This window comes from Diadema antillarum, unplaced genomic scaffold (assembly GCF_040938485.1).
Source record: "Diadema antillarum isolate AM-2024a unplaced genomic scaffold, OU_Dant_1.0 seq00001683_RagTag, whole genome shotgun sequence".
Lineage (NCBI taxonomy): Eukaryota > Metazoa > Echinodermata > Echinoidea > Diadematoida > Diadematidae > Diadema > Diadema antillarum.
In genome coordinates, this window is record NW_027272378.1 from 62,409 (window position 1) to 76,804 (window position 14,396).

At 39.6% G+C, this 14,396-nt stretch overlaps 1 protein-coding gene across 1 annotated transcript; it reads right to left on the reverse strand.

The window, feature by feature from the left end:
* Window positions 1-1,241: 1,241 nt before the first annotated feature.
* LOC139711667 (uncharacterized) lies at window positions 1,242-13,752 on the reverse strand. Its single transcript, XM_071623527.1, has 8 exons — window positions 13,686-13,752; window positions 11,940-12,025; window positions 10,175-10,320; window positions 8,662-9,008; window positions 5,940-6,170; window positions 4,441-4,542; window positions 1,882-2,017; window positions 1,242-1,380 (listed from the first exon to the last, which is right to left on the reverse strand). The coding sequence occupies exons 1-8, from the start codon at window positions 13,750-13,752 to the stop codon at window positions 1,242-1,244; spliced, it is 1,254 nt and encodes a 417-aa protein (XP_071479628.1).
* Between the last annotated feature and the right edge of the window lie 644 nt (window positions 13,753-14,396).

Genomic DNA, 14,396 nt, shown 5'->3' on the forward strand with positions numbered 1-14,396 from the left:
TGAGTACATTGATATTCTTTGTTTCTCATTTGTGTCCGTTATCTCTGCAGTTACAAAGGAAAAAGGCTCATTTATTTGATTGCAGACTATGTGTGTAAAGAGAAGAATATTCTCAAGACGCAGTGTGAGATATTGAATGTCAGGTGGACGTCAGCACACAAAAGATATCACTCTTAGATAGTTAATGTTCACTAGTTATCGAAGGCTGTAGCACACAAGATATCTTGTAAGACCCCCAAGACCTGACATACATGTACATAGTACATGCCACCACATATAATGTGTGATGCTTGGGTAAAACCCCAAAGCTATGTGCTGCTCAAAAGTTGGTACTTGCAGCATGGCAGGATAAGACTGCAGAGGTATATTATGATTGCAGCCGTTACAGTCAACAATCGGGCCCACTGTTTTCTCAGCCCACTGTTTTGTGCATGTGTTTACATTCGCTTTTGTATCTTTTATTAATGTTTTAATAATGGAATGATGATCCACTTGTAAAAGCTACTATGATTGTATATTCTGTCAATCTACTCGTTTGCTGTGTGTGCTGTTACATTTGATGTGTCTATACTTGTGTCTGCAAATGTGTGTGTGTGTGTGTGTGCAATAAAACTGGCCAATACTGTAAAACGAGGAATTTTCGCGTGCATTTTAATTTCGCGAATTTCGCGAGCGCCGAAATTCGGGAAATTAAAATGCACGCGAAAGTTTTTGTCTACACTACATGCATTGAACGCCAGTGGCAATTCGCGAAAATTTCATGCCGCGAAAAAGGCTGTCGGCTCCAATTCGCAAAAATTTCATGCCGCGAATATATCATGTTTTACAGTAATCCACTCATAGCTACAACTAATTTGCTAAACCGCACTTGTGCTGGGTGTGTCATACTATTTGATTGTGTGTGCATGTGTGTGTGTGTGTGTGTGTGGTATCAGTAGACAACCAATGAATTCATAATTGGTCCCTCACAGCAAGAATCTGAATGGCAGTTTCTGAATCAGAGGCGGATCCAGAGGGGGGCACATCAGGTGTGCACCCCCTCTTTTTTTTTTTTTTTTTTTTTTAAAACCAAAGAAAATATGGGGGGGGGGGGGGGGAGTATTTGTGCCCCTCTCTAATTTTGTAAAGGCGCCTTTTCTTACAAAATTCCTGGATCTGCTCCTGTGAATCGTGTCAGTTCGGGGGGGGGGGGGGGGGGGGGGGGGGGGGGGGGGGCAAGGCAAGGCAAGAGCAGAGCCTCTTCAGTTTTCAGCCTCTAGACTGGACATCTCTTGGGACAGAAGATGAGTCATGTGGAGGGCGTCCTTTGCCTCGTCCGATCCCACCTGCTGCAGCGCCACCTCGGCCGCCTGTCGGACGTCCGAGATCAGGTCGCTCCTCCTGATCGTGTCAGAGAAGCAGAAGACAGGACAGTGATGAGATAATCATTATACTAATATATCATCCAACATAATAATATTATGTTGCTTAGTAACTATAAAAACAGAAAAATCATAGAAGCAGATTTGTGAAAATTTAGGAAAAATCAGACACAAAAAAAAACAGCTACGTGTATGAACTGAAAAATTTTAGAGAGTAAAACAAATGGCAAATCTGCACTACATAATTATGTAGGTGTTGAGTAGCTCTCAAAAAAATCACCATATTTCATTCTTCTCCTAAGAAATATTTTCTTCAAGCGTGTTCTTGGTGTAAAGTAAGAGTAAGCCCCCCCCCCCCCCCTCAGCAGATAAGTTCTATCTATGCCCAAATATTACAAAAAATGAAAATGGATGAATTTCTGTGTACATACTGAACAGAAAACTGCTTTTTATCTACATCACAATAGCACACACACATATTAAAAGAAAATGTGAAAGAATGAACATTGGCACAACTGACCATCTCTTGACCAGATGGGGAACTGCAGACTTGGCCTTGAGATGACCGAGCGACAGACAAGTGGCCTCCCTCACCAGACGGTCATCGTCAGTCAGCTTGGAGATCAGCTTGGACACCACATGCTTGGACTTCACCTCTGACATAGCAACAAAACAAAAGAATTAAAAAAAAAAAATAAGCATATGAGAGCTTGAGGACAAATTAGGCTACTGCACTGTGAATATGACATACACTTTATATTCATGAGTCCGATTTTGTTTGCAAATCACAACTTTTCCATGAGTGGGTAAATTTTTGTGAGCGTGGGGTACAGTAATGAATGAAGAAATGTAGGCCTATGACAGCACATTGCATTCATGTCTGGATCAGAATTACTGTTTTTGCAAGTTGTTAGATTCCTAAATAGCATTAGACTCTCCAAATCCATGAAAATAAAAAACTGAAATGTATGCCATGTACATGTAGGCCTACAGTATGATATGAAAGAATTTGATACAGAAAGTAACTAGAAATGTCGCTATGGCGACTGATGCCTTCGCCATAATATTTAAATGCATGATTCTCTCAATAGGTGTATAGTACAATGTCTTCACAATGTGTGATGACAGTTTCACATAACTGGCAAAATATCGAAATAACAGGTTTGTCAGAAATATCTTGAATGTTCACTTTCCACGAACTGGGTTTGCTACAATTGTCTATTAAAGAGTGCAGGTACACATATTTGGGGAATTGAAAATTTTTACTTGACTTCTGACCAACCTTATTATAAGTTTATGCATTGAGTATAATTTTCAAGGTATGAAGAAAGAGTGTAATTACAGTACAAAATATAACTTTTTTTTTGCATTTAAACCTGACCTTTGACCCTTAACCTTTGACCTTTGACCTCCTGGCTGGAAATTTCCAAGAGAATCTCCATTAAGTAATACATGTACATATATTAAATTTTAAAACTAATAATGCAATCATTTCATATACTAGTATATGAGGGAAATAGTAACATTTTGAGGAGTTGACCTTGACCTTTGACCCACTGACTATTGACCCATGACCCCTAAATTCCCTAGATAATCCCTGCCAGTCAGTACGTGTATGCATATGTACCAAGTTCAATGAAGATACATTGAACTATTTGCGAGAAAAGTGATATTGCAACATTTTCACCTAACCTTTGACCTTTTGACCTTTGACCTTATGACATGAAACTCTCTCTGAATAATCTTTACGCAGTAGTACAGGTCTACACTAAGTTTCAAGAAAATAACTGCGGGCATTGCATAGATATGGGGGAAATAGCAACATTTTTAGCATTTGACCTTGACCTTTTGACCATTGACCTCTTGCCAATGTCACTAAAATCTACTCAACTAATTGTCCCATCATACATCATCCTTGGACCAAGTTTGGTGAAAGCTGCTTCATCCAGTTTTGAGTTATCACGTAAACAGATAAATTTTAGGATTTGACCTTGATCTTTGACCTTTGACCTCTGTCCGATTTCACTGAAAAGCTAATCAAGTAATTGTCCCATCATACATCATCCTCCAAGAAAGTTTGGTGAAATTTGCTCCATCCAGTCTTGAGTTATCGCGTAAACGGATACAATTTCATGATTTGACCTTGACCTTTGACCTTTAGCCGATTTCACCCAAAATCTAATCTAATCATTGCCCCATCATACTTCATACTTGGACCAAGTTTGGTAAAATTTCAGTAAATATTACTCAAGTTATCGCGTAAACGAAAGCGGACGGACGTACGGACGGACGGACAACCCGAAAACATAATGCCTCCGGCACCACTTCGTGGCGGAGGCAGAACAATTATATCTAAGGAAAGAACAGACAAAGAAATAGAAAATGTTTGATTTGTTTCAACAAAAAAATATGTTATTGTTTTCGACATGACAAGACCAAACACATTGTGTGTAAAGCACAATGCATCACGTAGAAGTAGGTACTCTGCATGAACAAATGGTTTACTTTGTCAAAATGAAAACCTCATGGAAATTATGGGAAGAGCTTGATTGAATAGTGATAAAAGCAAACAAAATATATCAAAGAAAAGAAAAGAGAAAGTTATCCTTATTTGGCCATGTTATATGCAACCGCAAACTGAATGAATTTTAGACTAAAAGAAATTGACAGTAAACTCTCGACTATGCAGTTATGATGTGGTTTCTGACAAGAAGCCAGGGGGGTGTTTCATAAAGCTGTTCTCAAAGTCATGAAAGACTTAACGACTAGTGATCGGTTCTGGGGCCCGTTTCATAAAACTTTTCTATGACAAATTTGCTCTCAGCCAATCAGATGCAAGGATTTCAGTAGCTTGTCACATCTATGACAACTTGTCACAGACGACAAGTTTTATGAAATGGACCCCTGCTATACTCCTATACTCATCAGAATTTCAATGATTCAGCAAAAGAACTGATCACCAGTCATTCTTAAGTTGTTTGTAACTTTAAAAACAGCTTTTTTAATAATGAAACAACCCCCTGGTCTTACTCATCAATCAGCCTTGAAGCAAGCCTAATGGAAAACTGTGAGACCATACCTGTCTTTCCCAATGCAATGGCGGCAACTGCCCTCATGTTGGCATCGTTGTCATTGAGAAGCGAGAGCAGCGAAGTGATGACGGGGGCGGTGCGAAATTGGCCTACAAGGAAAATCATTAATGAGATGATAGTTTTTGACATACTGTAAAACGACGAATATTCGTGTGCATTTTAACTTCGCAAATTTCGCGAGCAACAAGATTCGCAAAAGTAAAATGCACACAAAATTTCTTGTCCACATTTATATGCATTGAATGCTAGTGGCAATTTGCAAAAATTTCATGCCACAAAAACGGCTGTCAGCTCCAATACACGAAAATTTGATGCTGCGAATATATCATGTTAAATTACAGTACATGTTGAAGTACGGCTTTATACAAGAGTAGCCAGCCTGGTTCATAAACACAAAAGTCAAATAGAAATAGGCCTTACAGGCTCACATAATCCATTGCATGTTTTTGTTCAAAATCGTAACATTGTACACATGCACATGGTAACTGCTACTGATTCTGTGCTAAAAGTAATATGAACTTTGGAATATACTGTAAAAGTGGAAATTTTCATCATGTTGAAATTTTTGAGCATTTCGTGCAACCAGAAAGTGGCATGAAAATAAAAGCACATGAATATTTTTGCTTGCAATATGATCCAGTAGTTAATGCCTCGCTTCTGTGCAATGAAAAACATCGAAAATTACAGTACTGGGAAGAATGCAAAAAATAACAATTTTTTTTTTTAATAGAAACAGCAATAAAGAATTTTTTTTCTCTCTCTTCTCCATCTTTTTTTGCTTTCATGACTGCACTTATTCCACTCTCATGCACAATCCTGCAGTTCAGGATCTATACATTTGGAATATATCCTTTGTGTCTGCTTCTTGGGTTGGACAACCCTCTCTTCATCTTCCGCTCAAAATGATACAGGACATGCCTAACACAATAATGAGACACCATCCCCAGTGCCCTGCAGAGTTTTCCAGGCTAATCCATCATGCTCTCACAGACCAAACTCAAAATTTCGCATACTGTGTTGGCATATAAAAGGAGACATCCACATGCTTGGGGTTTGCATTTGGTTTTTGCCTCTGTTCTCTGTTCCTATCGAAATATTCATTTTCTATTCTTGGTCTAACTCTTTTTGTATGCCAGTTTCATGTGCCAGACTCAGTCGATGGCATGACAACTTCGCATATTTATTCAAGCTCCCAACTATATTCAAGCTAATTGATGCTTGAAATACTGGCAATTGGAAAAAAAGAGAGATTAAAAATGAGAAAAAAAAAACAGCTGTAGCTTTATGACATTAAAACATAACAGCAAAGCTCACGATTTTCCCTACAACTGCATTCATAGCAGATATGCTTCTACAAAAAGTGACATGGTTTCCAGAAGCTGGCTTGCATGGCGATTTCAAAATTAAAATGGCATACATGGGATATGCACCACGGCACACAAAGAGTTAAATCACAAAAAAACAATAATCTTGGATGTCAACTTACCAAGGTTCTGCACGGCATCCAGTCGGACAGTGCTCTTCATGTTGAACACCCCCCTCATGGCGATGCTGCCCTTGGCGTAGTCCATCAGTCGCAGGAAGAACCGGTCGGGCCCCCACGAGGCGTCGCCGCAGAAGTCGTCATACATCTTACGCGTGACCACCTTGCGCAGCTCCAGCACGTCGCCGTATAAGATGTTGACGATCCACTGGATTTTGTCTTCTGGCATTTGGGCTGCGACAACAGAACAAAACAAGCAATACTGTAAAGGTGGAAACTTTGGTGTGATTCGTTTCTGTGAACTTTTCTTGTTTGAAATTTTTGATGCATGAGTATTTCTGATCATACTTCCATGACATTCAAAAATACTTACATTCTCATGTTGGGGGCTGGCTCAGCAGAGTGTGAAATTCAAGAAAATTTTTTACATAGCAGAATATTTCATGTTCAAGGGATAAAAGCTGTATTTAAAGACATGCTGTCTCAGCTCAAGTTACACAATCAGGGCCCTGTTTTATCAAGATAAAGTTAGTGTTGATTGTGAAATCAACGCTAACTTTATCCAACTTGAAGTCTGCTATAACTTTAAATCAACTGCAAGTTTCCGTTTCACCAAGAGACTTAATAGTCAATTATAGTTATAGCTCATCACCATGACTTAATTATTGATTTAGTCAAAACTAAAAACACGGGACGAGGCTGGTCTGCTTAAAAACAAAACAATACATTAAGCAAAACAAACAACAAAAACATGATTGTTGCCATGGCCACGGATTCGTAGTCTGCTAGTGCGACGCAGTATTATTAGCGCTATACAGCCGCTGAATTAGAAGTATTAAGTTTGCAACAAAACCGCAAAATACGCCGTTTTGCGTTGTATTGAAAAAAGTAGGTCGATAGATCTAGCACATCCCGAGCTCAACGAAAATCTGCGTACGCGCGTACCGTAAAGATTCCGCACATACTTAGGATTATTAAAACACTCCCGTATTCATTGGAATGGATCTAAAAACGTACAGTAACTGACTGTCCAAGGTGAAGGTCTTGTAGGCCTACCACTATGCATTGTTTCAAGTCCTGTGTGTTTAAGTGTAGGATTATGGAAACTTGTGAGAGTGTGGTGACTACAGTAGCTTGTTTTTACCTCTAGGGCGCAGGGGCTTTGTAAAGAATAGATCGCGAGTCTACATCATCAACATGTCGAAATTCTAGATCGACTTAGATGCTCTAATCAGCAGTACGCCACTACGTGTTACGGTGAGTACAAACGACTCGCTGAACGTTATCTCAAGTTACTGTCGTACTCGGTGCTATATAGAATTAAACTCTTTATTTTCTGTATACAAGATGTATGTCTACTGAACTCTTAATTAGTATCTATTGCCGAACTAGCTCTACGTAGGCCTACGCACGTCAGAAATCACTGGTTTCTCTCCTTTGGCAAGATATGTATTACACACAGACGCGGTTCCAGTCACAGTACCGTACTCGGTTACTTGCTTGCTGGTGATAGCTTGATTGGCGGGCGGGCGGCGGGCTGAGGCGCCGGGCACGCAGGCTGGGATTGCGACTGCTGTCGAGGGTGTTTGCGTGCAGCAGTCGCGTAAGCAATGCGTGCCGATCGTGAATTTCATGCAAGGAAAAGACCATAATTACATGAAAGAAACGCAACAAAATGTTAGAGAAAGGTGAGCAGTTAACAGACAAACATTTGTGACAAGACCCCAGCTAGACTAGGAAAGTGTGACAGTCATCTTTCTTCTGTAAATTGCCTTACAATTGAGTCTACCTAGACTGTTTCTACTTAAAGTTGATATTTATCAACTGTTAAGTTAATCATAGATTTGGAGCGGTTGAGAAAACTTATGTGTTGATTTTTTAGGAAGTTGGAGTTGATGCAACTCTGGGTGTCTTGATAAGACGGACTTCAAGTGGATTTGGAACTTAATCATAGATTAAGTGGACTTAGAGTTGATTTGAGAGGTCAATCATAGGTTATTTTGACTTAACGTTAAATTTTAAATTATCTTTTGATAAAACAGGGCCCAGGTGGGTCACCAACCACATGATTTTCTCCAATCCATCCCAAATTAAATATTTTGTCATGTGACAAACTCGTGCATCAGCATAGTACATGTACATATCGAATGTCAGCTCGATTTTTTTTGTACATCTAAAGTTAAATATAAAAGTATTCCTCAATTTGGTTTGTATCCTACTTGAATGAAGCAGGAACCCTGATATTTGCTTGAACTGCCTTATGTGTTGAATGTAATTTGCAAGTTGGTGCATTGGCATACAATGTACCCCTCCCCCCCCCCCCAAAAAAAAAGTAAGATATAAACTATCCATGTAAGTAAAATGATGCAGGACTCTTACACCAACAACAGTAAGATAGATCAAGAGACACATATGGATGATAAACATCTTAGATAGGCAGACAGAAACAGACAGAGAGAGAGAGAGAGAGAGAGAGAGAGAGAGAGAAATATAAAGATATAAAGATAGATAGATAGATGGATAGATAGATAGACAGATAGATAAATAGAAAGATTGATTGATACAGCTGTAGATAGCTGGACAAATAGATAGATAGAGAGAAAGATATAAATAGGTATACAGAAAGAGAGAATGATATACAGATAGACACACAGAAAGAGAGATACTATATGTACAATATAGGTAATGATAAGAACGAGAAAAAGGCACACACAAACAAACCCACCCTTGATCTGCTCCTGGTACACCTTCATGAACGCCTCGCGGAACTGTATCCACGTCACCTCCGTCGCCAGCCCGAAGTTGTCCTCCCAGAAGTCCACGGTCTCCACGGCGTCCTGGCGGCTGTTCCAGCGCTTGTAGAAGGCCCTCCTGCGGGAGAACCCCTTCCGCTGCTGGTCCTCCATGTTGCTCTCGATGTCCTCCTCGGCCTGCTGCTGCCGCGTCTCGAGCACGCGCTCGATCTCGCGCTGGATGGAGGAGGTCAGGGTGGGCATGGAGTCGAGGGGGTAGTCGCCTGAGTCCTCCGCGGGGATGAAGAACATCCAGTTCAGCTTGGCCAGAATCAACTTCCTGAAGATTCAGGGAAGGCAAAGTGCAGTTTGTTGATTGCTCACTTCATCCCTTGTCCTTTTTCTTTTTTTAATTCTACAATACAGAAATTACAAATAGAAGCCTATGGAACAATGAAACAGCTGGCAAGGATGAATGGAGTGTGATGATTAGTCGTATGGGTCTGTGGAGAGAAAGGATGAGAATGATGTTCTCAGGAAAGTGCTGGGGTTCAAAGTGAATGAGCCACAACACAGAGGACGGCCAAAGAAAACTTAGGGTGGAAGAGAAGGGTGGAGGAGGATCTTGGAAAGGACCCCAAAGAGGGCCAGACGGTTCAAAGGGGTGACAGCAGTTAGGATGAGGTAAATCCAGCCACACCCAGGGACAGACCCATATCAAAACTGGGTGATGATGAAATATAAGCTTACGGAATAACACCATCAAGATGCCATCAAGGCTTATTACTACTTGCTTGGCAGCCAAGGAAACAAAAAAAAAATGTTTCATTTGACCAAGTCATCTGGCCTTTTTGATGATCATTTCCCCCAAGTGAGGAGACTAGGAATATTATATTGCAGGGCCCCGTCTTATAAAGCCTTCAAATCAATCACAAGTCCCCAAATCAATCGCAACTTGCATTGCAGCTCACAAGAAACTTGTGATTGATTTCTATCACAAGTCTTTATAAGACAGGCCCCAGGTGTCTGAAACACCATACGTTCTTGCTAAAAGTGAGTATAACTTCCACTGACCTAGCACACTAAAGAAAACGAGTAAACATGTTTCCATCAAAGTCAAGATAGTGATGAGCTGCCAATACCACTTAATAGCAGGCACACTAATTTGTGTGCTTGGAAACAGCTCCCTGTTTAAAGTGACTATAATGCATTTTTTCCCAAACTTATTTTCAATACTCATTATTCATTTTACCATTTATCAATTTTTTTCAGTTCCAAATGTATCTAACCATTTGTGTATTTATTTATTCATACATTCATGTCGTGATGCATCTGCTTTTATACTATAAATATAATGTCATCTATATTACAAGGGGATTTAAAACCTCTCTTTTCACCCCCCCCCCCCCCTGAAAAAAGGAGAATTTGTACAAAGAATTTCAAAGCTCTACACCACACATCTGGAGGTAGGTACGCCTCTTTCTGCAGTGATGTTAATACACTCACATTGAGAAGGTGAGACCTTTTTCCAGGACTGGAAAGTCCTTGAGCGCCACAGGAAAGAGGGGTTTGTCAGAGATATACGCTAGCGAGATGGCATCCTCTATCTCCTTGTCCTGGAGAGAGTCAGCACTGAGAGCAACAATGCAGACCTGGACACAACAAAGGATTCACAATCATTAGATAGATTTCATAAAAATACAAGGTGTCTTTTGAAAGCTGCATCAGTAACCACGTTAACTTTAGTCATGTGTGCTCCAAAAGTTGAATTAAGTATACGTATGTACTCTTTGATAAACATGACACTTTGTTGAACCATTAGAGCTGTTACATACCCATAAAAGTCAACTTGATTTGATAGATCTGCAATAAAAACTCCAACTCCAACCATGAACATCTCTTGACTGGGACTGGGAGATTCTCCAGCCTGTAACCCCCAGCAAACTGAAGACACTAGTCATACCAAGGAGGTTTAAGAGATGGAGTTCCAACTGGCTGTAATTATTCAAACAGTTGTCACTTCTCTATTGATGTACATTGTACAAAAGAATTCCACAGGTGCATCCGTGCCTTTGGTGACAGGGTTTGATGCCGCCGTCTTGCTGAGCAATCTGAAGATTCATTTTGAACGTTAACTTAATGTTGGCTATATTTTGCTTGTTCATCTACTAAATGAAATGAAATATCACTTAATGATAAAGCTCATTAAACAAAGGTCAATCCCTTCAAGAAATATGTGCAAAAGTGTAAATCAGAGGTGTATCATGTGAAAGTGTTTAAAACTGTACCCTCCCGGAAAGCCGGTTTTATCCCTTTTCCACTTAATTCCTCCATATAAAACTGATATGGAACAATCTTCGAGTATAATTCTATTTAGTGGCCGGGCACGGCCAGTCGGGTAATTTTCATTTTCATTTCATCATTTTTTGCGCAATTTCTATTTGCGAATCCTCGTGTCTTTACCATCATACACCACCTATCTTTTATAAGTAGGGATGGCGAAAAGTAATTACCATCACAAAGACATATTTTCGTTAGAAAGTGGCTGATGATTATGCAATGAGACATGAGTCAGTTGCCTTCCTATCTGGGTGCGCGGCAGATCCAGTTTGCCACATGCTTCAAATACTTTCGAGTGGCGGCATCGAACATGACTTCAAAGGAAATACGACTGTGTGACTCCATTCTCTTGAACCTCCTTGGTCATACATGCATGCATACAAATTATTATGTCCACAAAATGCAGATCACAAGGGTTATCGTTGCTCTATGGGGATGTCTTGGCCATATTTTTGAAGAAACGATGGAACAAATGTTTGGCGGAGATAAAGCTGAACCTTAACCCGTTGAGGACGGACTGATTTTGCTACAACACGCATTTCCCATAGACATCGGCCCGAGTATACTCCGGACTCTTCCTCAACGGGTTAAAGCAGGAGAAAATTCACCTCAAGCTGGAGACACATAGCCCGAGCAGGAGAAATTCAAACTCACATGGGAGGGTGGGAGATTTTTCAGAAAATTATCTCAAAGCAGAAGAGTTGGAATCTCTGTAAAGAAATACATGCATCTCTAAAGGTATTATACACTGTATATTTACATATTGTAGGAATGACTGCCACATTGGGACTTCATAATGTTATGGAAGAAAACCTCACATAACTTAAATGTCAACTGATAATACCCACTTGACCACTCTTGAAAAATTAAAGAGAATTGAACATAAAGCTTACAATGGCATCATGGATAAATATCACAATGTAACAATCACCTTGGCCTTCACAAGCGCTTTACCCTTGCTGGAAGATTCATCACCATATGGTCTCCATACTTTCAGCCCCTCCTTTTCCAAATGTTCTAGAAGAAGAAAAGATATGAACGATGCATAAAGATGATAGCTATTCAATAATCTCCCATGTGCAGATTAAAAATCACTGAGCATGAAATGGAAAAATACTTGTCAGCAAGACCAATAAAATGACGCTTTAAAAATTGAGCTACCTTTGCTTTGCAAGCTGATAAGCTCACAATTTTCACAATCAGTCAAAGTGATGAGAAGTTTCCTAATCTTATTGTATCTGACATCACAGACTGTTTATTTTGACTAGTTCATGTAATACATGCAAGTCTTTTCATTGGTGTCTTTTCACACATACTTCAATCAGGGAGATCAGCCCTTCCTCTCTTCCTTGCTTTTAAATAATCAACATAAGCTTGCCCTTGTAAGTCACACAACTAAATTGCTTGTAAGACCCTGATTTGAGTTGAACATCACTTGTCTCTCAGAATACAGTTCACATTTAAGTATCATTTTATTAGTTTATCCTAGTCTTTCGTTTGTTTTTTCTTTTTCCTCTTTATTCTTTTAGCAGAGTAAGTTTACAATTCAATGTGACGAAGGAAGCCATAATTTTAAGCCAGAACAGAAAGAAAAACATGACTTCCTAGTCTTCCTGCTAGCTACTAAAATGGTGAAATTATTGAGAACTTTAGCAGATTTTAAAAACATTTCACAGACTGCACAATTATGTGGGCAGTTTTGTAGTTTTCTGATAAAAAAAGTAAATGAAACAAAAACAGAACACATTTTAATATTACAGCTATTCATGAGTATATGCTAGAGAGACTAGTATACAAATGATGCACAGGACAGAGTGCATTAGTGTAGGCGTATAGTGCATTCGAGGGTATTTACAATTGTGAAACATGCACTACATTGTAAATACCCGAGAGTGAGCTACGCCTCCACTAACGCCACGAAATAATCCTGTGCATCATTTGTTTTATAAAATGGGTCGAAAATTCGAAAACTAACAGCATTTTTCAGCGTTTTTCACGTATCTTTGTGGGTCAAGACGTCCGAAGATGTTCGTCCCAAACATTTACGCACGTCGCACTCGGAAATCCCGCACATACAGTATAAGTATGATGGGGGTTGGGTTTCCGGACACTTAAGTTCCCGCATGAAAACTTACTTATTTTACATAGAATATGCACCCTTTACCTTAAAGACTTGATATAGACTCCTCATAGGTCTACTAGACAACATACTCTGAAAACGGCGTGAGAATGAACCTGCTAAATCGTTGAATTTGCCCTTCAAAGTGACTCCATGTACGCGTCCGGTCCCACAACGCTTGGTCTACTGTACTGTACAAAGTGTACGTATACGTACGCCACACATGTTACATGTTATGCACAAGGGAAGACAGGCTGGCCGGCCGGCAGCCCGAACTAGAAGTTGTTTACAGGATTGACAGCGCGTATATGCATGCAATTCAAAGGAGCCGCTGCGCGCACAGACGATCGGCAATAGGATTTAACACGCAGTGCAATGGGACTAGAATAAAGGAAGCACACGTCACTCATTTCAGCGCTTCCTATTGGCTACATTCTTGAACCCATTTCATAATAATTACTAGGTACCTACCCTAAAATGGCATACAGGTGGATGTCTACATCTTTTATGGCAGTGATCTATCCGGAAATTAGTACCACTTTACTATTGAATCCTCACCTGTTAGAAATGTAGCAAAATCTTGGTCGCTGTCATGGTAGCAGATATAAACATCTTCATCTGCCATCTGATTATAAAAAAGAAAGAAACAAAATTGTAAAAACAAAGAATTCACAATTTCTGTACATTAACTTTCATCACATCACTACATGTTCAAAACAAGGGCTATATACTGTATCTCTCAAAGTCTGTTACATTTTTCCCAGACCAGATTATTGCTACTCTTAAAAAAAAAGAGGGGGAGGGGGGAGACAAACAACCAATGCCTCTTGTGAGGGAGTGTTAATATTAAGAGAATTTGTTTGCAATGATGGCAACATCTTTAACTCCACAATGTAATGGTGAAGAACAATATTAGTACATGTACTGTTACATAAATAGATTATCACAAAGTAGTTAAGGACAGCTCAATTCAGACAGACAACCTTACAATCCTCTTTCACTCTATTTTAAAGGTATTTGCAATGATCAACTTTTCAAAACACATTTCTCTGCTCCTCATCCATTCTTGCCAGTTCAACAGATCAACACTGTCTTTATATCACATCAAATATATTTGATAATGATAATAATAATAATCAGTTAGATTGACATGCCAAATCCACTCAAGCAGATGTGGTGGCTTGGCGACGTGCTTTCTTGAAAAGGCGATCTCGTTTTCTCATCTGCCTCTTGATTATATCTCGAGTAATCCAAGGAAGGTGTCTCCTG